The 25,573-nt window shown below is 38.8% G+C and overlaps 1 protein-coding gene across 1 annotated transcript; it reads left to right on the forward strand.

The window, feature by feature from the left end:
- Positions 1-15,441: 15,441 nt before the first annotated feature.
- cdx4 (caudal type homeobox 4) lies at positions 15,442-24,019 on the forward strand. Its single transcript, XM_072594658.1, has 3 exons — positions 15,442-15,955; positions 21,074-21,219; positions 22,684-24,019. Exons 1-3 carry the CDS (start codon positions 15,529-15,531, stop codon positions 22,882-22,884), a joined length of 774 nt encoding a protein of 257 aa, XP_072450759.1. The 5' UTR covers positions 15,442-15,528; the 3' UTR covers positions 22,885-24,019.
- Positions 24,020-25,573: the final 1,554 nt, after the last annotated feature.

The raw sequence follows: 25,573 nt of genomic DNA on the forward strand, positions 1-25,573 counted from the left end.
TTCAGAAATAGTCTACATGGCACAGCTGGAATAACTGTCAGACATATCTGAAAGCTACAAGTTATACAATGGCACACAAGAGAGTTGAAAATGAGTACATTGTTCACAATCAATTTCACTTTTGAGCTTGCTTACGTGCCTCAACCTCAACTTCCTCAGAAGAGTTAGAAGAGATCAATGAACTCCCAGCGAGAAACTGATCCAGAAACAAACATGTGTCCAAACACTGGTCCATGAATAAACTGTTATTGACCAACCAGTCAATGTAGTAACCAGTTGAAGACTTCACGATATTTCTTACAGTCATGGCAGAACTCAAGCAGAAGAAAGAATCAAGTGAGATCACTTATGTTGCTAAACAAGAATTCTGTCAATTCACACACTCCACAGGAAGTGGTGGGAATGTTTAAACCTCTGTCTTCTAAAACAGAACGGTCAATGCTAGTGTCCATAATCATGCTGAGTGCGCAGCAATCTTTCAGTAACATTGAGAGCCTGTAAAAGTCTAGTTGGAAAATCTACTGTCAGCAACTGAAGAGTCCAGCCTGATCAACTACTCGAGGGAGATGAGCTACACATGACTCCATGGGTGGAAGATCATTGTGTAGAAATGTAGGACAGAGTCAGGAGGAAGAAACTGGCTGGTCTAAACACCTAGAAGATTGAAATAAAGAGATCACTTCCTCCAATTAGGAGGTGATTACCTTATCCAAAACTCAAAGATACAACAAGGAAGAGAGTACTTATTTCAACAGAGCTGCCGTCTTGCAGGAAGGAAAGTCAGTAGACTAAGTATCTACTTGATAGATAATGGAGCAACAACAATGTCTACAAAGAGAAACAGCGTCTATGAAGGATATCAAAGAGATAAAAGACCCTCCAGTGAAGAAGAAATCCACGGATCAGAACCAGGATCAACTGTCAGCAATCAAGAGATCTACCATGCCTCCAAGTCCGAAGAGCATGCTTGCTGAGAAAAGTTTGAAACAACCAGACCACGTGCATTTGCAAAATTAGAGAACTGGGGGAAGATGTGGTGATGGTAAATGTAGTATAGTCATATACACGATTGTACAATGGGTTAATTATGGAGAAGGTAGTTTGGGGGAGATATATAAAGGAATGGTCTGAAATGGTTAATATTTGTCTCTACTGGCTCCACACATTTCACTGATGATGCAGTTTGTGGGTGGCTACAAGGGGTTCTACTATAGTTTTTGGAGGGAACAGATGTATCTGTACTTGCTCCCTAAGGTTCTAGTAATTATGCCTGACCAAATGTAGTTATTATGCAATTGTTATCTAAGAATTGTACCTGTTCTCCAGATACTCTATAACGGTGTATCCTCTATCACTATTCACAAGATTGTCTCAAAACAAAGGCAAAGAATGGTAGGTTGTGAGTGAAATACTCCAAATAACTCCTACTCAATATCAGATACTGCAGAGGTACCAGGAATAGTCACATAGAAAAATACTACAAAAACTTGAAGAGAATTGAAAATAAAGGTGGCTTGCCCATTACAACCTTTGAGTGGGCCTCATCTTAGTGGTCACCTCTGTCACTGGATACAGATGGCAGTCTCAAACATTTGTTTTAATTGAGATTGTCTGAAGTATTTTGGACAGACGTGATTTTCAGCTATCACAGCAAAGAGTGTGCTATTTTTTCCTAGTGGAACTAGAAGCAGAGCCGGTAAAACTGTGATTCTGAAAGGAACTACTAGAGATCACGCAGAAGATACGAAAGTAAATACTTTCACTGAATATTTCAAATATTCACTCTCCCATTGCTTTCTGTTGTCTCCTCTCCTTTTAATTACTTTCTGTTAGCTCATCAGAGCACAGGGACTGCTCAATTTTCTATCCTGATTGATAAAATATCAGCATTTATTTCAAACTCTAGTTTTTGGAGGGAAAATAAAATACTATAGTGTTTGGAGGGAACAGATGTATCTGTACTAGCTTCCTAAGGTTCTAGTAATTAAGCCGGACCAAATATAGTTATACTTACTGTTATTATGCAATTGTTATCTAAGAATTGCACTTCTTTTCCAGATACTCTATAATGGCGTATCTATCACTATTCATAAGATTGTCTCAAAACAAAGCAAAGACAAAGAATGGTTGGTGTTGTGAGTGAAATACTTCAAGTAACTTCCACTCAATATCACATACTGTAGAGGTGGCAAATACCACAATGTTCCAGGAATGGTCTTTTATTTACAACACAAGTTTTTGAAACCCTTTCATATATCGATCTACTTTCACCACTAGATGGCGAGAAAGATCATATAATGAACAGCATTCCCAAGCAAAACTGAATATCACTTCAAGAGTCTGTGACGAAAAGTAGACCAGTTAAGTTTAAAACACATATCCATTTTAGTTTTAATGTTTGAGGGAACATATTCAATTGTAGTGAAATTATTTTAATTTTGGAGCAAGTTCTACCATTTTTTTGGTAATGACTTGTGTTGTTTTACCAAACAAGTAATCAAAGACTGAAGAGCATCAGGAACATCTAATCAACTTATTTTTTACTGAGATTAAAATGACATTTTTAAATTTCATTTTTGTCTTTCTGTTTAGTTTTGTGCTCCACTCAGCCAAAATGCAAATGTTCCCATTCTATTGGTCTGTCCTGGACTGGAAGGGCTTCAGTTAGCTTAATTGGCTGGATGACTGATTTGTAAAGCAGAGTGGTGACAACAGCAACATGTTTTTCAGCATTGATTGAATCCCAACACCAACTAAGATCATCATGAAGGATCTCTCTTCTCTACCTCTCCCCTCGGCTGAGGCACGGTGACCCTCAGGTTAAAATGCCACCAGTTGTCTCTCTCATGAGGTAGTAGCATATGGTCAAGTCAGACTAGGGTTTACTTTTATCTTAGACTGAAACTAGATCCCCTGGATTAAAGCATAGTAACTAATTGAGTGCAAAAACTGAGTGTTGTTCAATAATCAATGTATATCAGTGAATTATGATTTATCCATTAAAGCTACTGCATGAGGTGATATATTAATGTGGCCAGGATTGCTGTTATCAGGGTTTATGAAGTCTGATTTTCTTTTTATACTTGCAGCACAATCTTTCCTGATGAATCTAAATTGCATGATTTCTGATAAAATTGAATCTCAAGAGAGAGGGGGCAGAGAACACTCATCAGGATGTTGCCTGGGATGATAAGTTTCAGTATTGAGGAGAGATTGGATAGGCTGATTTGTTTTTCTTATAGCGGAGGAGGCGAAGGAGGGATTTAATTGAGATATACAAAATGATAAGAGGTATGTAAAGAAGAGATTGTGAGAATCTTTTCCCCATGGCAAACATGTGTAAGGCCAGAGGACGTATGTTTAAGGTAACTGATCTGAGAAATAATGTTTTCATCCAGAGGCTGGTAGAAATATGAAACATGTTGCCTGAGAGGGTAGTGGAGACAGATACTCTTGTAACATCTAAGAAGCATCTGGACAAGCACTTGAAACACAGTAGGCTATGGACCGATTGCAGGTATTTAGGATTAATGTAGTTTTGTGTTTGTTGGTCAGCAAAGATATGATGGGCCAAAGGGCATCTTTCTATGCTGAATGACTCTGTGACTCTATGAAGAAAAGTCATGGCACTGGTCTCTCTGTTATATTGGCACTTCGTTTTTGCACTCAGTTGGTTACTACATTTTAACCCAGGGAAGCTAGTTTCAGTCTAAGACAAAAGTAAAGATGCCACAAGTCCGACTGGACCATAGACTACTCTCTCATGAGAAAGACCAAAATATAATAGAATAATCTTGCCCAAACACAAAGAAAATGCTTGTAGCTACACTGTATATTATTACTTTGAAAAATATATTGATGTATGCAACACAAAACAAGTACCTTTAAGTTAAGCAACACTAGAGATGTTAAGTTCTCATCCTTGTTTACGAATCCCTCCCTGGTCTTTCCCCTCCACTAGTTCTCCTCCAGTTTCTCTCACTGTCAACGATATCTGTGCTCATCAAATTCTCACCTCTTAGACAATATTTAATTGCTCCCTCATTGGTTCTAAGGCCTAAGCTCTAGAATTCAATTTCTCTACCGTTCTGCCTCTACATCTTTCTCTTCCTTTATTTGCTGCTTAAAACATACCTCTTTGAGAAAGCTTTCAGTCAACTCCCCGAATATTTCTTTATGTGGTTCAGTGTCAATTTTGGTATTAACACACTCCTGTCAGTGAGTATAATTTAGTATATTAAAGAGGTTATACAGATTAAAGTTCTCACTTAGAGTGCAATATCACTATCATTACCTGTGTATCATTATATGTGTAACCACCCTGTCCAACAAATTCCCATATATACATGACTAATTTACATGTGTTTAGCTGTTTTGCTTAAGTTAAGATGTTGCCGAGGGAATTCAATATTCTGAGGTGTTCTGAACACTTGAACAAGCAGACCGGACATCAGTTAGGTATTTTATTCCAGAGGACAACATTTCTGAAACAGTTCAGGCTCCCATGGCACTGCACTACAGCATCAGTTTGAATTGAACCACGCGGGATTGAGATCCATAATCTTTTACATCAAAAATAAGAACATTACAAACACTTTTTAAAAGGCTTTTTAAAAAGCATCCCAGCAAGAAGCAATCCTAAAATTTGTATGGTGTTGTGCAAAAGCGTGACATCCAACCATTTACATGTGGATATTTTACTCTATTTTTAGTTTTCATTAAATTCCATTGTTTGTCTTCACATGCAAATCAAGTAAGCCCAAGCTTTACAGGTATGTTTGTTTTAAAATTATATATTTCCATTAGGAATTTGGTTTCATCAACACCAGGGAATTTATAGTAAAATTAAGGTAAAGTCACCATTGTCTTACCAGACCAGTAGAGAGAGATAACTGGTGGTGGTTTAACCTGAGGGTTATCACACCTCAGGCAAGGGGAGAGGTTGAAAAAAAGAATCTTCATGGTAACCTCAGCCAGCACAGGAATTGAACTCACATTCTTGGCACTACTCTGCAATCCACACTAGACACAAAAACTGAGCTTCATAAAGAACTAATCTGTAAACTGTCCACCAGATGGTGGAAGAGCATATGCCTGCAGCTGCACTACTTTGGTCTTGGGTTAAAAATCACACAACACCAGGTTATAGTCCAACAGGTTTAATTGGAAACACAATAGCTTTCGGAGCGTCGCTCCTTCATCAGGTGGTAGTGGAGGACTCAATCCTAACACACAGAATTTATAGCAAAATTTACAGCATGATGTAACTGAAATTACTTTCAGATGAAGGAGCGACGCTCTGAAAACTAGTGTGCTTCCAATTAAACCTGTTGGACTATAACCTGGTGTTGTGTGATTTTTAACTTTGTACACCCCAGTCCAACACCAGCATCTCCAAATCATGACTACTTTGGTCTTGGATTACAACAGATAGACTTTTTCACCTTGTTAAAGCCAGGGTAGGCACAATATAGAGATCACTGCAAAGTTTTCTTTTAACAATTCTACAATGTTCCTGTTTAAAATAATCTTGTCAAAGCTTTTATCAAAGTTTCCACAAAGTTTCTAAATAACTTGTCTGGTTTTAACATGCAACAAGATTGGCAGCATTATAAAACTGCAATATCAACCTGGACACATATGTAGGTAAACCCAACAAAAGGATGGGAATAGTCATCTTTACAAGCATGACTATGTCAACAAATGCATGTTGTTTATAATGACTGGTCCATATTTGTAACCATTGAACCTACCATTAAACATGAATGAATGTTCTTAAAATACAAGTTTTAAAAATGCTTTCTGGACTTGTGAAAGAGTAATGACCTGCTATATAATATATAATGCAAAAATACAAATAGGGCACAAAAATAGGTTATTTGGTCCTTTAAGCTTATTTTGCCATGCAATATATATCATTGTTGATGTGATTAACCTCAACACCACACTCCTGCATATCACCAGTAATCTTTCATCGCTTTGGTAATCAAAAACTTTGATGATAATCATAGGGGTCATCCTCAAAGACCATTGAATATCTATATATATGGGCACCCAAGATACATAAAAGCAATGTCTCTTTACACTCTTGCACATACATAATCAGTCCTGCACAACATGAGCTAACTAAATGGTTGGAAATATTGCTCCACCATTTTTGGCAAAAGATTCCTTCAAATAACTCAGCAGATCTGGCAGTTTCTGTGGAGAGAAAGCAGAGTTAACGCTTCAGAGCTGAGATTTTTTTTAAACATCATGTCAAGCTCAAAATTAATTGAAATGAAGCCACAGAGAAATAAATAAGAACTTTGCTGAGTACAGAATGGTCAGCATTGGAGAGGATAAGGCCAGAACAGATGGTAAACACCTGACAAGAGATGGGGTTAGAAGAAGGGATGGAGACAGAGGGAAGGGGAGGGGAGAAAGATTCCAGAGGGGCGTTAGTTCTAAGGAAGGGAATTGTTAAGTCTGCTTTTTCTCCATAGATGCTGCCAGACCTGGTGAGTTTCTTCAGCAATTTCTGTTTCCTTTATAAAAGATTCCTTCACATTTGAGAAGTCTGTGTAAAACTTGAATATCAATAGTGATGCCTTCATGCGCTCATTTCATATTGCTAACATAATCACAAATGTACCACTCAAGGAAGCCATAGATATCAGCATTACAGCACTACATTGTAGCAATCTAAACCCCACCCTTTGACTTTTAGAGGATCAGAATTGATTGCATTTATGAATTCAACAACTTTTTACAAGACAATGTATGTCTAAATAGATATTGTTGCCTTGAGGTCCCATTAGCCCATTTATCACAAACATCTTTGTCACATTCCACAAGAAACATGTCTCTAATGCAATTACACTTTACCTCCTACCCTTGGCATATTTCCAAGATGGTATATTCACTATGTTTGAATCCACGTATGTATATAAGAATTTCCTGATACATCCTAACTAGTACCATTTGTGCTCAGATTCACCTTTGAAATAGACCAGTCAAATGAGTTCCCATTCCTTCATGTCCTAGTTGAGAAATCGGTTAGGAGGACTCAATATTACTGACTACCACAAGCCTACTCCCAGTGGTCAACATACCTATTGCAATTCCCACAAGTATCACACACTTGGCCTTAACAGCAATATTGTAGCTATGTCCTGAATTATTTGTTCACCATGCAAAGTTGATGCAGAAATAAGGCACGTAAAGGTCATCTTCAGGGTAAAGGTTTCCCTGAACAGATCATTTCTGAGTGTATACCAAGCAACCTTGTGAATGAGCTGAAGGTCTTTGCATATGGCCCTCAAAAATGCCCTGGCTACCTCAGAGGGTAAGATATTTCAAATGTTTGAGTTTTGCAGGCTGTTTCACACTGCCACTATGTAATAGCAATAAATATGCAATTATTACCACTAACAAAGGCTGCTGTCAAATCAGAAGGACATTTGGTTTTCACACAATTAATTAATGTGGTATGTGAATTTCAGTGCCGGTGTGATGTTACATTTGTAGATTATAATTCCAAGCACTAGTGCATTAAATCAAACAACATATCACTTCAGCTTCTCCCAATATGCTCGGTACTATCTGCATTCAAATAGCCCTTGCCTGCAAAAGTCAAACACTGCACTCAACATTAGAAACCATTCCATGACCAGACAACATTTGCTAAACAACCCTAAGCGTGAGGAGAATTATACTAACAGCCAAGTTAAGATTGTCATTTGGGTTTGCAGTCTGACCCTCTTACATGTATTAAAAGCTGTGTCTAGTAATACACAAGGCCTGGTCATTTGCAAACAGAAAGAACATGTATAAACACTGCACTTGTCTCAGCTCAATAAAATAGCTGACAGCCATTCTTTGATAAATGTCTCAAGCAATGCCTTGACCAATCACAATAAACCTGCCTGATTTAAAATTTAAACAAAGCTTGGCATATAATTATCAGCCATCATCTCACTGGTGCATTCACCATGGTAACTCATCAATCAGAGACCACTTGCCAACCAATCAGCACTCTCTCCTCATACAGTATAAATTTTGTTTCTCCATTGCGTATGTATTTCTTAAACATTACACTCTTTTCAATGCACAATAAAGAACTTCATAAAAATGTACTTTCTCAGCAGTACTAAACTCTGTACTAAAAAATCCATAAAACTATTTTATTTAGTATGATAAAGATGCCAGAGAGTAATGAGGATGTGATACTGCCAGGAGCAGCACAGATGTGTTTAAGAAAAAGCTGGATAAATGCACAAGGAAGAAATAATAGAGTTTTGCTGATAGTGTTAGATGAAGTAGGATGAGAGGGGGTTTATGTATAGCATAAACACTGGTATGAAAACCCAACCAGTCCATTTCTGGGCTAAACATTCTAAGTAATCTTTATAAATTACTTGCAATTATTAATTACATTTTGTAATATTTAATGTACTGTCAGATAACATTTAAATAACAATTTTACAGTAATTAACTATTTGTTTGGTATAGGTGAAAGAACAATCTTCCTTCCATCTCTCCCTGCATCCATCCATTTTTGATTGCCTTTAATGAGCTTTGAAAGTAAATATTTAATTGGCTATATGGGTGATTAAAAAGGACAAAACACAATTTAAGAACAGAGTGATTTTGGTGGTAGGAAAGTTGCTCAGGTGTGTATGATAACCCTTCTGGGTATAAAAATAAAGAACAATATTTGATGTACTTCCACGGACAACACTTTGTTTACAAATCTATAGTAATATTTAGTTTGACACAATTTTACAGCAGTTTTGAATACACTGCTAAGTAACAAGATCTCGTTTAGCCAGTTTTGTTGACATTGTCACTGTACATTAATTTATGGTGTTTAATCCTGATGTTAAAAAGAACAAATAACTTATATTTTTAAAAATAAAACTTACTGCTGATACTTTGTAATTAAAAAGTACCTAAACCTATTACAGAAATGAATGTGTTAAGGTCACTTGAATCAGACAGCTATGCTAATATAAATTAGTGTAAAATTTAATGACCTTTTAAATTTACAGATCCCTCTGTCCTCAATGCACAAATAACATGTATTATCTTATCTTTCACATTCTTCCTGCACCTCTGAGGAATATAAAATCCTGAAAAAAAGCTGTACCAAAACATTGACTTCTACACCTCCTGATACTGCCTGGCTTGCTGTGTTTTCCAGGCTCCTCCCTGCCTACACTGAATATAAAGCTGTAGCCAGTCAATGCTATTCAATTCTGGGATTTCTACCTGCAGTTCCAACATTTTCAAGGACACTTCACCTGCATCACCATTAATGTGTTGCAAAGGAGCTCCTCCTCGTCAAATTCTAGCTCCTCTCCCACATATCATCCATTTCTATATTTGCATAGGGGTCCTTGTGTCAATAATTCTTAAAAAGCAGCCAATGTAGAGCCATTATCTGTTCTGAACACTTATAACTTGGATATTGTCACTAGACAGTCTAGAGACCGAAGTAATGTTCTGGGGAGGCAGGCTCAAATCCTCTAGGTAAAAACAAATCCTCCCATGGTGGGTGGTTGAATTTGAATTTTTTTTAAATCTAGAAGTTATCTGGTTTATTGATGACCATGAAACCATTGTTGATTGTCTGGAAAAAAAATTCCATCTGGTTCACTAATGTTCTACAGGGAAGGAAATCTGCCATCCTTACCTGGTCTGGTCTAGATGTGAATATAGAAGCACAACAACTTGGTTGACTCTTATTGTTTTCTGGCCAGTTAGGGATTGACAATTAATATTGGCCTAGTCAGTCCCACACTTATCCTCTGAATCAGTAGAAATAGAGCATTGGGAATATCTGTGATGCATAAAAAAACTGCTTTATTTATCATTTTCTGAAAACATCACAAGCATCCACAGTAGAACCGGTTATCTGATTCAGGTAACTGAAGGTTGTTGTAAGGCAATGTGTTGGCTGAGGATCAGAAGCATGGGTGTGCAAAGGACTTCAACAATTCTAGCATGAAAAATAACCACAGGGTAATATAAAACCCAAAGAGGTAATGTGCTGTAAATCCTTACACCAAAACCATTATGATAGAAAAGCCAAACGAAAGTTATACATCTTTAATGGTTTGCTTGAACAGCAGAATTCAATTCTCACTTAATCAGATAGGGGGTTATTTAAGCAAAGAGATGTGATCATCCTAAGTAATGTCTGAGACATAAATAAGCAAAGACACTCTCTCTATCTCACCAGTAAGGGCAATGAGACAGTCATTCACACGTTGCAATGTTCTGCAATTCTGTCACTTTTTAACAAGCCCTCTTTGAATTTATTACTCACTTTTACAGGACAACAATCTTTAACTGTGCTTTTGACTAAGTGTGTATAACCTTATTTGAGATAAACTGTCTATAATGTTCACTTTTATGTGATTGTTAGGAATGTCTGTAATTTTTAGTAACTACTCACGTCTTGTAACTAAAATAGGCAGTTTAAGAAACATTATACAAGGCAAATTAGCTAGAGTACTGTGATAATTTGTGCAGACAAGTTCTGAACAGCTGATTAACCACCCTTTTATATAAGGTCATGATATAACAGATTTCCCCTCTACTCATCTATTTTGCAATAGAGCGCAAATTAATTTCCTTTACCCAAGGCAAAACCTATCATTTATGGAAACATTCAGGTGCTAAATACTGGAGATGGAAATGTCTGCAGTATGCAACAGGCAGAAAGATTTCCATTCGCAATACGTATGACAGTGAGGAGAGAGATGCTCTTGCTAATTATTTTTCTCAACAAATGTTGTTATGCAGAATAAGGCCAAACTCTTAAATGTCAAAATAAAGCATTAAAAGTAGGAAAATCTGAGATTGAAATTATGTGTTAACTACAGGGTATGAAGAAATATTGGCACAGTTACAGCATGAGTTCACAGATAAGCCATAATCTTCAGGGGCTAAGTGATCTACTCATGTTCCTATATTATTATACTCATTAGAATAACAGGTGCTTTGTTTCAGCTTTGCTACATTATCATGGTGGCATCAACCCCTCCAAGGTTAATATTTCTACCTCAGGTACAGTGCCCAGAACTGAATGAGCTCCTTCAGATGGGGTCTGATTCAAGGTTCCATACAACTAAAGCACAAAATCTGCTCCATTGCATTCCAACATCCTTGAAATGATTCCAAAATTACAGTATTCCAGATCTGGCCTTAGCTGCACCTTATCCAGTTGCAGTAATTCCAAATTAGCCTCTTCCATTGCTTAATATAACTGCCTGTTTTAATGGTTTGCATATATGGAAGGCTGAATCTGTTGGCTCTGCACAGTCACTCCTTTGTTACATTTAGAAAATGCTCTCATTACCTTTTTTTACGATATCTTAATCATGGATTCTATCTGACTTACATTCCCATCTCGAATTCTCCTGACTCCTTGCAAAATTAAACATTATCCATTGGATTATCCATAAATTCTAGTATACACATACGTCTACGCATTCATAAGACAGTGGTTTGTCTGGAATGTCAACATAATATAAGTCACGATCCAATCCGAGCCCATATCCGATTACATTGACCTATAGCTAGGCCTGACATTTGTAATACACCACAATTCTTAATTTTCATCAATACGATAGAACCTGTTCCCAGCTTCAAATTAACAGGAGGCCACTTTTGTACTGCTCTAAGGCCTATAACCAAGTCCAAAATGTTCAAAATCAGTCTTAGTCCCTTAATGATGTCCTTGACCCTCCAACAATCACATGTACAATTGTTCAAAGGCAAAATACTACAGACTATGGAAACTTGGAACATGTACAGAGAGTGTTGGAGGAATTCATAAGGCCTGGCAACATCAATGGAGAGAGAAGCAAAGTTAATGTTTCAAGTCCAATGTGATTTGAAGAGTCTCACAGATGCTGCCAGACCTGCTGAGTTTCTTCAGCACTCTATGTTTGTTATATGACTGCTTGTTTCCCTCTCTTTAGATACATATAAAACTGTAAAAACATAAGAAATTAGCACTGCTGCCTCACAAAGTCAAGGACCTGGGTTCAATTTTAGCCTTGGGCGACTGTTTAGATTAGATTACATTACAGAGTGGAAACAGGCCCTTCAGCCCAACAAGTCCACACCGCCCCGCCGAAGCGCAACCCACCCATACCCCTACATCTACCCCTTACCTAACACTATGGGCGATCTAGCATGGCCAATTCACCTGATCTGCACATCTTTGGACTGTGGGAGGAAACCGGAGCACCCGGAGGAAACCCACGCAGACACGGGGAGAATGTGCAAACTCCACACAGTCAGTCGCCTGAGGCAGGAATTGAACCCGGGTCTCTGGCGCTGTGAGGCAGCAGTGCTAACCACTGTGCCACCGTGCCACCCACCTATACCTGTCTGTATAGAGTTTGCCCATTCTCTCCATCTCCGCGTGGGTTTCCTCCAGGTGCTCCAGTTTCTTCCCTCAGTCCAATAATGTGCAGTTTAGGTGAATTGGCCATGCTAAATTGCCCACAGTGTCTAGGGAAATGCAGTGTTACAGGGATAGGGTAGAGGGGGGAGTCTGGGTGGGATGCTTTTCAGAGAGTCGGTGTGGACTTGTTGGGCCAAATGGCCTGTTTCCATATTGTAGGGATTCTATCATTCTAAATAAGTTTAAGAGAAGGTTTTGCAGCCCCTCAAGCCTGCTCCACCATTTAATAGAATCATGGCTGATCTGGCATTCCCTTGAACACTTTCCTGCCTTTTCTCCATACTCCTTGATTGCCTTTCAGATCAAAAATCTATCTCAGCCTTAAATATATACAAGGTGTGTGGTTCAACCCCACCCACCTCCCTCCCTGCCCCCACAGCATTTTGTGGAAGGAGTTCCAAAGGCTCATAACCCTCTGAGAGAAGAAATTCCTCCTCAACTCAATCTTAAATAGGCACCTCTTTATTTTGAGACTATACCAGAAAGTCCTAAACTCTCCCACGAGGGAAATCATCATCCCAGCATTTATCCACTCAAGTCTATTAATAATTCTATATGTTTCAATGAAATTGCTTTTCATTCTTCTAAATTCCAACATGTAGAGACCCAATCTGTTTAACTTTTGTTCAAGTGAAAACCTCCATACTGAGGATCATCCTAGTGAACATCCTCTGAACTGTTGCCAATGAAATATCTGTCCTTATATAAGGGGATCAAAACTGCTCACAATCCTTCAGATGTTCTCTTACCAGTACCTTGTACAGTACACTTCCCGACTCTTATACACCAACTCATTTGAAATATAGGCCAACATTCCATTTGTCTTCCTGATTATCTGCTGCACCTGTGAGGTAGCTTTCTGTGTATGGTGCTCAAGTAACCTCCCTGCTCCCCACCGACCTCCCCCTCGCCCTTTGTGTTGTAGCTGTGTGCAGTTTTTCTCCATTCCAGTTCCTTTGTTTTGCACTCCAAGTTAATTTTATGGGGAGTCATAGAATAACCGTGTGCTTTTATTATTGTGAAAACATTGAAACGTACCTTAAAGTCAGATTGTGTGAGGCAAAAAGGAATCAAAAAGAAACAGATACAGGCTACAAAACACGCTAAGCAGAAGATGTCTTATATTTTCACGTTTAAGGTTTTAATGAAATGTCCTGTTCCCTGGCTAAGGATGAGTTACACATTTGCCGCATGCGGACTGCATGCCCCGTCCAATATCAATTGGAATTTAGGAAGTGCTCAGAGATAGGACCAGTTGACCCGCTTAGACTGCTCTATAATCGAAAGCAAAGGACTTACAAAAGGTGTTTTATGTGGATTTTTTTTCCGACTGTAAACTCAAACTTAACAAACCAGCAGTGAGCTCTCTCTCCGTGTGTTTCTGAGAAGTTATACATCAAACATTCTTCTGCATTGGTGGACTGGGCCGAATGTGAGGATTTTGCAAATCCTACCCTTAGTCCCTAATCTCAGACTAATCGTCAGAGTGTAACTGCGTTTTAGATTCATAAAATAGTGCTAAAACCAGGCAAATCTTTTCTTATGGAGTGTGTTTTATAATAGAGCTGTCCACGGGACGGTAAAAGTATATATATTCCAATTGAAAGCGAACCCTTGATCAGATACACATTCCCATTGAGCGGGGATGGATTTAACAAGTGACACTATAACTGTGAAGAACTTTCAACTGTAACGTTCACATTAAGGGAAGAAACCGCTTCATGATACTTTGCACCTCTTTGCATTGCCAATGGTTGTGTCAAATGGAGTTGTTCCTCATCTACATAACAATCTGAAAACTAGTGGACTACGTCCCTTTCGCATGGTTTTATATGTTAAGAGTTGAAACCATCATTGCTGTACACATTGCTAAACAAAAATCCAAGAAGCGAGTAAAATAGTTTTATTTTGTAAATTTCAGAAAGCCACCTTATACCAGTTTGCATTTGCGGTTTTAAGATATTTAAGATCGGAAGTATCATTCAATATCCCACAAAACCAGGTAAACGTAGTCAGATAAGGTTCAAAATTTCTCTTTCAGAATCATTCTCAAGTGAGAGGCCCACACGATTGTTAGTTCTGTGACCCCGGGGGTAGCTTCATTTAGAGGGACTTGTTTTATCCTTCTCAAATTTATCAGGAATTTCAAAATGAAATCAAATGATCCTTACAATTTGAAAAGTATTATTGATCATTTAATTTCTTGCCCAATTTGAGCAAATCTTGAACCAGCAAATGGGCAAACTATTTGGTAAGCACATACGTTGTATCTGCCTGAAAGTGCCTTCGGGATTTCAAATCATTTGCTTTCTATCACTGGTTGACTGCGGCCAGAACGCATTGAGAAATCTACTTAATTACTTGGCTTTATAGCAATATTATATTCAAGGTCAGATTTAAAGTATGCCACACCGGTAAATGGAATAGTAGTGTGTGCATTTTATTGTGAAAAGAAGAACCGCAGATGCTGGAAGTCGCTCTGAAAGATGCTGGAAGCAGAAATTGCTCGAGAAACTCAGCAAGTCTGGCAGCATCTGTACAGGGAAAACAGAGCTAACGTTTTAGGTCCAGTGAAGCTTCTTCAGAAGGCGGGGGGGGGTGTATTTTTGATTAATGATTATGCCCGTTCAAATGTTTGCTTCCCAAAAATAGACATCGTTCATATAAGTCCTTAGGAGCACATTACAAAACGTATCTCATTGAAAATTTCAGATTTGCACGAAAATTCAACTTCTCTCCAAAGTGCAGGTGTCTCGGTGTTATGGTAATGCTTTTGGTGTTTACAATTTATTGCTGAGGTGGACTTCTCTGGCAATAGGAAGTGCCACAGAGCAGAAAGGTGGCTTTATTTTTTTTAAAACCCGTTCTTATTTGAATGCAAATCGATGACCAGGCGGTGCAATGACGTCGCGGCGCCTTTGGTACACCGTTAGTAGCAGGGTCCTGTCAACAATGGTTAATCGTGTGTGATAGGGGCAGTTCAGTATGAGCCTCGCCAGGCAAATGCCAGTCCAAGTAGACGGCCACAACTGGCTGCAGCATGCACGCAAACCCTAACCCTCGCCATGTATGTGGGCTATATATTGGATAAAGAAGTAAGCATGTACCCAGGACCCGTTAGACGACCAAGCATCAATTTATCCACACAGAACTTCGTTTCTCCGCCACAGTACTCGGAGTACGCGGGATATCATGTGCCTAATATGGAAAACCATCCCCAAACCTCGGTGTCTTGGGCCTCTCCGTATGGTCCACCAAGAGAGGACTGGAGTTCTTATGGGCCCGGGCCATCGAACACAGTGCCAGTTCAGATCAGTAACTCTACTCCAGGGCAGGTTTCTTACAGCTCGCCTGACTATAACCCCATGAGCACCCCAGCTGCAGGAATCCTTCCTCCTTTAGACGCAATCTCAGGGGGGCAAACGTCGCCCAATAGTCAGAGGCGCAATCCCTATGAATGGATGAAGAAAACAGCACAGATCTCTGCTGCAGGTAAGAACTCTCCAACACTTCAAAAATCTTCTGGTTACGTCCAATTCGGGCCCAGGTAAAGTAGGTGCATATTAAACGGTGGTAGGAACAGGGAGAGCTATATTCAGAAATACAGATATTAGTCGCTTGCAGTTATTATATTTAACTCAAGTATTAATGCAAGTGACAATTTTGGCTTCTAGAAAGATATGTTGACATTATTCATGCTTGGCTTTCTGTAGATTGAAATCTGATGTTAAATGACGATAGTGATTAGAGTCCTGGGTACAGATCGTTCCATGTGGTCATTTTCACAAAGAATCCTTTGTCTTTTGTTTTGGGAAACGTTTATAGAAATGGGGTTCATCTCTCAACTACACTGAGCAATCTGCTGGGCCGGGTGTGAAGTGTTTGTGTCGATGCTCGGGCTCTGTTTTAGAATGTTACTGATAGAGTAGGGTTAGGTTCTCTGTTGCGTTGATTGCAGGAAAGCCCAGTTTGAGTGTGCGTGCTAAGCCCTGTGGAAGGCTCTATCAGTCTGTATATTACAAAAAAAGTCAGGATTAGGCGAAGTCTTACTTTTAATTACGAGGCCTGAGGCTTTTAGATTTTGTTTGCAAATCTCATTTTTATGCGATTGGCAAAATGTTTATGTTTTATTAACTTCAACTTTGCACTTTTTTGAAATCATTGCAATTACTCGGCTCTTTTTTTGAGAACTGTTGGAACTGAGGGAACTGTACCCAAGCCAAACCTGAGCCCTTGCCTATTACAGGGCAAGAAATTGGGCCAGGCCCCGCAGTTCCATTTACGTCGATGGAATGGAAACGCTAAGGCCAGTGATTCCTATCCCCTTAAAAAAAACACATGAAAGGTCGGCCAAGCCCTTCGTGTGTCCCGTCTTGCAACGTGGCTGCACGGAACACCTTCCAAATGCCTGGCGAGCCAGACTCTGCGTGTGAAAGGAAACTGCTTTCCCAGACTTCGACTCCCTCCGCGTGGACTCTAATAACAACAGGACTATTGGAAGGTGATGTGGAGCATGTCTGAAAGATTTGCTGGATCATTGCATGCGGAAGAGAAGCTGACCAGTAGTGTGTGGTAAAAACAATGACTGCAGATGCTGGAAACCAGATTCTGGATTAGTGGTGCTGGAAGAGCACAGCAGTTCAGGCAGCATCCAAGGAGCTTCGAAATCAAAGTTACTTGGATGCTGCCTGAACTGCTGTGCTCTTCCAGCACCACTAATCCAGTAGTGTGTGGTGACTGCCTTTCTTTTGATGCTTGATTGTATCAGACTGAACAGATTGGTGAAATTTTAGTTAAATAAGGAAATACGGGTGGTTCTGTTTTACAGCCTCAAGTATTAGCCATTTTTCATTTGGTGTCCAACCCCTCTTTCAGCCGGTGAGCTTCTTAGGTATTTCTGGTTTACCGAATCACATTTGAAAGGGTTTGAAAATAAACGCTGTGATCTGGAGCCAGTTCAAAATAATCATTGCTGAATGTCAATTAAATCCAGATTTGTTCACTTGAGGCTTTCTAGTGCTTTCCTGGAACTGGCCAAATGATCGGATCTGGTCCCCACAATCGTAGGCCAATTTCCATTGCTTTAAAATCCCTGGGACAACAAAACACTCGCGGATTTGAGCCTTGCACAATGGTTAGAGAACCACTCCACACATTTCCAAAAGCACATTAAAACTTACTGTTCAATTTGAATTAAAATCAAAAGTGTAGGAGGAACTCAGCAGGTCTGGCAGCACTTATGGAGCGAGTAACGGATAGAATTACAAAGTAGTTATAGTGGATTCAAAATATTAAATTTTTTAAAAATCTGCTGATGCTGTCAAATCAGAAACAGGAAGAGAAATTGCTGGAAAACTCAGCAAGTCTGGCAGCATCTGTGGAGAGAAAGCAGAGTGCACTCAACAGATTCTGTCAGACTTGATGAGTTTTTTCCAGAAATTTCCGTTGTTTGTTTCAAAATATGAAATTATTATTTTCTCCACCATGGCAGCCGGCGCTGAATTTCTACCGCATTTTCTGTTTTTGTTTCAGGTTTGAAGCATCCGCAGTATTTTGCTTTTATTTTTCCAATTTAAATAATCGGATTGGCAGCGGCGAGCTGTTAAGGTCGGAAAGTGAACTGGAAGGTGTTAGTTTCTGACTTGGTTTTGGAAGGGCCAGCCTGGACGCGGGAACCAATCCCCTGTAAGCGCCTATTGTAAGGTTACACAGAGGTTACACTGTGTGAACGAACCTAGGTCCGGCTTCGCAAGCTCCCAATGTTCGTCCTACCCAGGGTGTTGCTTCCTCCTTGTTCCTGTTGTCAGTGTTGTGTCAACACTCCCTTCATACCAATAGATTTCTGGAGCTAAACAAATCTCTTCCCTATTATAATTTGCGTGTAGGTATTGTTTTTAAAGAAAAGTTTCCAGCAGGGATAACAAAACCAGATTATTCTTTTTTTTAAAAAGCGACAGTATCATTGAATTGGGACAGTGGTCCCAGATTCCAGTGAGAGAATCCCATGCAAATTGCAGGAGGTGCGAATGTAACCAGGCGCCGGTCTCGGTTTGAATGCTAATTTGCCATCCTGTAAACTAGCTGTGAGGTCCCGTTTCTTCAGTCACCACATTGTTATTTGTCATATTCAGGCGGCATGCCCTTTCAACACTTTGCTAGCTTTGATATGCGCCCTGTTACGCTTCCTAACTCCTCATTATCTGGGAACATGGAGGCTTTATATTACCGGAAAGGGTGACGATTTTCACAATAAATAATGAATCTTGTCCTTGTAGCATTGTCTGGCTCGCAATGTCTCCCGAATTTTATTACCAAGGTGAATAATGCGAGTGCGGATGGCCGCGTTATAAACCGAGGTCATATTTACATAGGCTTCGGGTAACCTGTTGAATTTTAACCCTTGGCACACCCGCAAGACAGGTCAATTTTTGTTCAAATGCAAATATGTTCTATCTGTGGCCTGGGGGGGGGGGGAGTAAATTATAAATCAAACTCATTTCTGATTTGAAATAAGGAGGTTGGAATTGGAAGCTAGAAATGGTTTGAAGAATTCTCTTGAAATTGAATACATTTAACAGTTAGAATTGTGAGAGAAACACATTAAGACAATCTGCACTTAACAAGTGAACAAAATGTCAATAAGTACAATTCGAATAATATCAGCTCATGCTGGAAATCCACAACACTTTGGTCAAGAACTATAAGGGAAGTGATTGCAATCGTGTAGGAGAGAATAAGGGTTAACTTTTAAGTGTCTATTCGAGTCTATGGTCCATTTTGAATGAGAGTGATGATCAACACCTTGGTCCCTTATAGAGATATTAAAACTGTTCATAATGAACTAGACCACACATAAATTATGCATCAGCTAGAAGCCTGGACAGAAAAGAGATTCAATAATAAATCACAGAATACGAAGTAACTGCAAAATGGTCTGAATAGAGCTGATATATTTAGAAATAAAAGCAATGAGTGTTATGTAGAAGAGGCAAGTTTTGGCCCATTAGACTCTCAACTCATCAGTTTGAAGAGCAATCATTCAAATACTGCACATCGTCTTATTTGGTCAAGATTCAATTTAAAATACGTTTCTTTTTAGAAAGGATCCTTAATATTTTTTGTGGGTTTATTAAAAACGAGTAAATGAGAAGATATTCTAAGAAACAGTATTAAAGGTGATCGATACTCGTGTTAAATGCAATGGAACAGTTTATTCTGAAGTTTCAATTTAAATTTGAATACCAGCTCATATTCGGCAATTCTCTTTTAAAAAGTTTGGCTCCCTTGTACTATTGGGCCCGAGAGCCTGCAGACGCTTCGTTTTCGATGTTGTGTTTAAAAGATGCTTTTAAGATGAAAGTAAATGCCGCCAGTTGTTTATGTGAGGGAAATCAAACAGATTGCCCTGTGATCTGACTACTAGAAAGTCACCCTTTTGTAAAATTAACTTGTAGGCTCTTTGTGTGGAGTGTGTTCGCTTTATCATATGAATACCGCGTTGTTAACATGTCCAAGGGGGTGTATGCACCACAGAGTGGTCTGGTCTCATCTTTCAAGTAGGGAAACGAGTTGCAAACATTAAAGAATCCGTTTGAGGGGACGTCGAGCTTCATTTCCATTTCTCGAAAGGATTTAAACTGAAATTCCAAGTACCACACATGACAGTTTAACCTATAAATTTTTGTGACATTGCTTAAAGGTGGGCGCATTGCACACCGTAGATAGATCTAACATTATCATTTTTGTGACTTCACCCCGCTGTCTTTTCTTTTCCAAAGATAAAATGCTCGCTGTATCTACGTTTTTTTTTCCCGTAACTCGTGTTTGTGCTTTGAAACTCGCGGTTAGGCTACCAGAAACCAGACGACTGGATGACATTGCATTGTAGTTGGGAGAGATTTGCAGAAAAGCTCTCCTGTGGAAATCTACACTTGGTTGAAGTGTTATTTTGTGCACTTAACTACATTTTGTTTTGAGAATGTACTTATCTGGGATGCAGGTTTAGTGGGAAGGTAAATATTTGTCGAAATGCAAACATACAAAGCTGAATTAGGATAGCTGTCTTGAGAAGTTCGTAAACTAGCCAAGAGAGATGAAGTATTCACAACAGGAATACATCCTTGTCATTTTGTGGTGCTCAAGAAATATAAATAGCACTGTCAATTTAAATTTGATTCTGATCCGTTAGGAGGATTACAGGATATTGGTTTCATTTATTACATTAATTGCTACATTTATTACAGATACTGCTATACAACGTTTTAAAAATAATACAGTATTCTACGTTAACATATTGCAACGTGTAACTTATTTTACTGGATAACATTAAGTTATTAAACGTAAGTTATTTCTTATTCGGCACAAAAATCGAATACTAAACATGCCAAAAAGTCCGAATTAATTTCGGGTATCTGGCCCCATCTCCGAGAATAATAAATACCACTGATGACTAGTAAAGAATTAATGCAGAATTAATGCAGAAATTTAAATCGAAAACAATAAGCTTAACTAGAGTTTGCTGGTCAAATAAAAGAGAAAGTCACTCTTTCAGATTCGGCTTTACTGGATTCGTCATAATGTTGCTTTAAATTCCACAATGTCATTTTTCAGGTAAAACCCGGACAAAAGACAAGTACAGGGTAGTTTATACGGATCATCAGAGGCTTGAGCTGGAAAAGGAATTTCACTACAACAGGTACATTACTATCAAGAGAAAATCGGAACTGGCAACGATCCTAGGACTCTCAGAAAGACAGGTTCGTTAACAAAATCTTGTAGAGAAATCTGCATTGACGTTGGAAAATATTCGTAAATACAACACCCCTTTCTCCTGCCAGATTCTAATTGGGATCTGCGAAATATTTGCGCTCATTTTCAACATTACCCTAAAGTCCCTACACACTCAAATCAAGAATTTCATATCATTGCCTCTCTTCCGTGCCTGAACTCCAGTCTGATATTTAGCCACTCGTTGTGCATTTCCAGGTGTCATTTCTGAAAATCCAGTATTAAGTGTGTTTCTTTGAAAAGGAAGTACTGTTTCTCAAAATTGCACAGAGACAAAGTTAAAAATCACACGACTCCAGGTTATAGTCCAACAGGTTTAATTGGAAGCACTAGCTTTCGGAGCGCCGCTCCATCATCAGGTGGTTGTGGACAATGTTTTGTTTGTTTTATTTTTGTGCGAGTCCCTCAGAGAAAGCCTGCTGGTCAAATCTTTCTGCTAGTTTTATTCTTGTGACTAAATCACAATTAAATGAAAATCACTTTATTGCAATGAAGAAATATCCTTTCTCAGTGGTGTGAGGTTATTCATAACTGTCAGTAAAATATTACTTAATTCTTTATTTGGTATTATGAGGCTCATATAGGTCTCTTCAAACTTAAAAATCTCTCAGCAACCGGCCCCTTGAAACAGAAGCAAATGATGTAATTTACAAAAATCAGTAGAGGAAGGGGAGGGTGCAATGCGCCAGTGGCAGTGGGGAAATGATGGAGGTAAACAAAGAGATGAATTTTGTGATTATTTCCAAACATGAGGAGGTTTGATTTGAAGAGAAAATTTATATGTAGAGACACGATTATTAAATGAAAACAGAAAATGAACAGGGCCAACGAAAATCTATAGGAAAGTTAATGGCACCTAGGTTTTCCACCAAAAACATTAATTCCTCCTTTCAAATGTTGACTGGCAATGTATATTTCCAGCATTTTCAATTTTCATTTCAGAGAATCAGCATTTACGTCTTTTCTCATTATCTGAAGGCTGCAGATCTGCAAGGTAACTATTCCAGCCCCCAAACTGTAAAAAGTAAATTCTCATGTGAAGCATTTTGAAACATTTCAAGATATGGTATGAGTGCAAAAGGACAGTGGAAACATACGACCAAACATAAGAATATACAAGTTGGGAGGAGGAGTAAACGATTTCACTAAATCAACCTACTTCACCATTAATGGAGCCCTCTACTCTCAAAATTTGATGAGTGGTAAAACATTTTAATACTGCAATTCATAGTTGGTAAACAAGACAGTAAGAATAGAGAAATCAAGGGCAGTAGGTAGTTAGAATCACATCAGCCATAATGTGCTTGAATAGTGAACCTCTGTGGACAGACTAAATGCCCCTAACTTTCTAAAGTAAAATTTATTTCAAGTTATGACACTTGTTTCCCAACTATTGCCATATGCCTTACAGTTCTAATTCTGTTCTGATTTAGGTTAAAATCTGGTTCCAGAATCGAAGGGCCAAGGAACGGAAGATGACCAAGAAACAGTTAGCTCAATCTGATGGCTGTCTGGCTCCCCATGGTCCGGGTCCAGGGAGTCCTGTTGAGATGCCGGGGCAGATGCTGCTTGGGGGCCACATTTCTGGAGGCCCTCCTGTGGGGAATATGGCCCAAGTAACTGTCACACTCTAACCAGTGCACAACAGCAAGGACCTCAGAGCTTGTGAGGATGACCCAGCCATATACCAGGATTATGCACAGAGAGCACTCCATTTAAGAAAAAAAAGGCGCTTTACATTTTCAGAAGATGTGAATTTTACGGATATCAGGGAATGATTTGCAATTTATAAAGTCAATGTAATGACAAGCAGATGCTTGATATACAGATCAAACTTTGTCTTCAACATTAAAAGTTATTCAAAAGACTTTTTTTTCCAAGAATCTTGGTAACATTCCGGGTCATATCAAGTTGTTTCTTTAAATCATAAGTTTGGATACAAAATAGTAAAACCAATATACATTCAAAAAGCTTTTCAAAGACTTTCCAAATATTCAAGAGGGGAAAAAGTCACCTCTGAACATAAAGGGACAGCAAAGAGCATTGTGTCGCCTGTTATATTATTAAAAGTGGAGTCGTATTCTGTAAACAATGCAGAACTGTATACTGGTACTCAGCTAAAATACACATGTTGTCTGGTGTGTGTTCAGCAAATTAATCTCTGGTCCCAGTTGCTGTGCTTCATGTTTTGTTTAAAATCTAGACATGTATTAACTTACAAGAATTAATTTTCTGGCATCTTAAGGTACAAATTGTTATCTAACTTGTTAATAAAAGGGTGTTTGGGATGCATTTCATTCTGCATGTGTAGTACCAAGAAACAAAATTACATGGGTTTGGGCAATTTGGAATTTTGCTAAGTTTTAAAGTGTGGGAGTTAAATCAATTAGTAAAGCTTAAATGTAAAATAATTTCTCACTGGTATGGATTATCTAACACAGAATTTTGAGCTTCTGGTTGGAACGTCACTCGTCAGTGCATCTATAATTTGGATCTCCTGCTGGCCAATGTTAAGGACCAGAGGACTCATTGGTGTAATTCTGCACACACTAGTTCCAAATTCAAAGAGTTGAACTGAAATCTGCTTCCATCGAACAGAAGCTTCAAAGTTTTGGGTGGGGAAGGATGACATAAATGCACCAAAATATTGCATTGGGAAAGTGAGTGGATCCATCAAAATAGTATGTCCTCATGGACTACTCAGAATCTGGTTCAGAAGTCTCAATAAAACAAAACTACTGAACAACTTTTGGTAACAAATTATTTCACAAGATAAAAGCAGAACTAAAAAGTTGCAGCAGTGTTAGCCTCTACTGCTTTGCTGTCAGAAAATAAACAACATATTACTTATAATCAGACTGATTGCAACCATCTGCAACTGCAGGTATGTTCCAATCAGACAGTTTGCTGCTTACACAGCCCAACCAGAGCTTTCATTTCTACTACCCAGCTGAGAAATTAATGGATTTTTGATTACAGCCAACCTGTCAGCTCCCTTCTCAACAATTACATTTTTTTAAAAACAGCATAAGTGACGGTGTCTGCATTCTCAAAGCATCTGAGATCAGTGAAAACGTACATTAAAAGTGTCCACAGAGGATCTAAGTATCTGCAACCATTTCACATGCTCTTTCAAATACAAGAACTTACTATACACAGATTTAAAGTTGTAATGGAAATGCAATCTGCTTTACCATGTTCTCCTGTCAGGGTTTGAATTATTTCAGGTTAAACACAACTAGCATCATAGTAAGAGGCACATCTAAAGTGCAAGTGCAATTACCCTTCCTTCAGGCTTAGCTCCATGCTTGGGGAATGGTATCCCTCAAGCTCTACATGACCAGTTGAGAGATTCTGTGGTCTGTTGTGGACTATGGCTTATTACTAGAACCCTGTATTTAAGTTAAAAAATCACCAATTTGATAAAGTTCAGAGGTCACATGTCTGGCAGAAGCATAACTTAGGGCCACATACATATTTTATCACCATATGTAGAGTTTTTTTAAAAAATTCTAAATATCTTATTAAATCAGAGGGTATATATTTCTTACATCGGAATGTGCACACTGTATTCGTTATTTTGCATGCTGAGGTTTCACCGTCCTGCCCAATGCCAGCCAACAGCAAAAATGAGAATAACAAAATATAGCTAACATTTACTTCTATTGTTATCTATTAGCTCTTCTCCCTGCTGTACTGAAGGTATTATCTGTCTGAGATATGGAGTTGGATTTTCAATCACTGGTGGGTTTGGGACCCAGTCTGGGAGCAATTTACAAAATGCAGAGATTAGCTCTGGGACAATCTCCAAATTTCATAGTGCTCTCTGGGGGAGGGAATGAGGAAACCCACTCACTTCAGATTAATTTCCCATTCATCTCTTATAAGAGTTGTAACAGGCTGAGGGCTCCAATCTTTAAGGAGATTTTGGAAAAATGAAAGTTTTGTGCACATTGATGTACAATTGTCAGATTCACACTGGGGTGGACAGTATTTCTTTATATATTGAAAATTATTGGAGGGCCTGGATTATGTGCCTATTGTCTTTGTTTTGCCCCTGTGCCTCAAGCAGAAGCTCCATTTGGAACCCAACCAAGTAAATTATCAACCTGTAAATCCTTCAATACGTGCCAATGTTAGATCATAAGAGTGGGAGACATTTCTGGACAGTCATGTAATGGAAAGTAAGTTGGGACCCCTAGCATCACTGTCCATTAATGTGGAGAAAACAACTCAAGACCTCTTCATTGATATGTACCATACTATAATTTTGCCTTTGTGCATCCAGCCCTCTAATGAGGAGCAACCTAACTACTTTCTTGC

Source organism: Chiloscyllium punctatum, chromosome 25 (genome assembly GCF_047496795.1).
Source record: "Chiloscyllium punctatum isolate Juve2018m chromosome 25, sChiPun1.3, whole genome shotgun sequence".
NCBI lineage: Eukaryota > Metazoa > Chordata > Chondrichthyes > Orectolobiformes > Hemiscylliidae > Chiloscyllium > Chiloscyllium punctatum.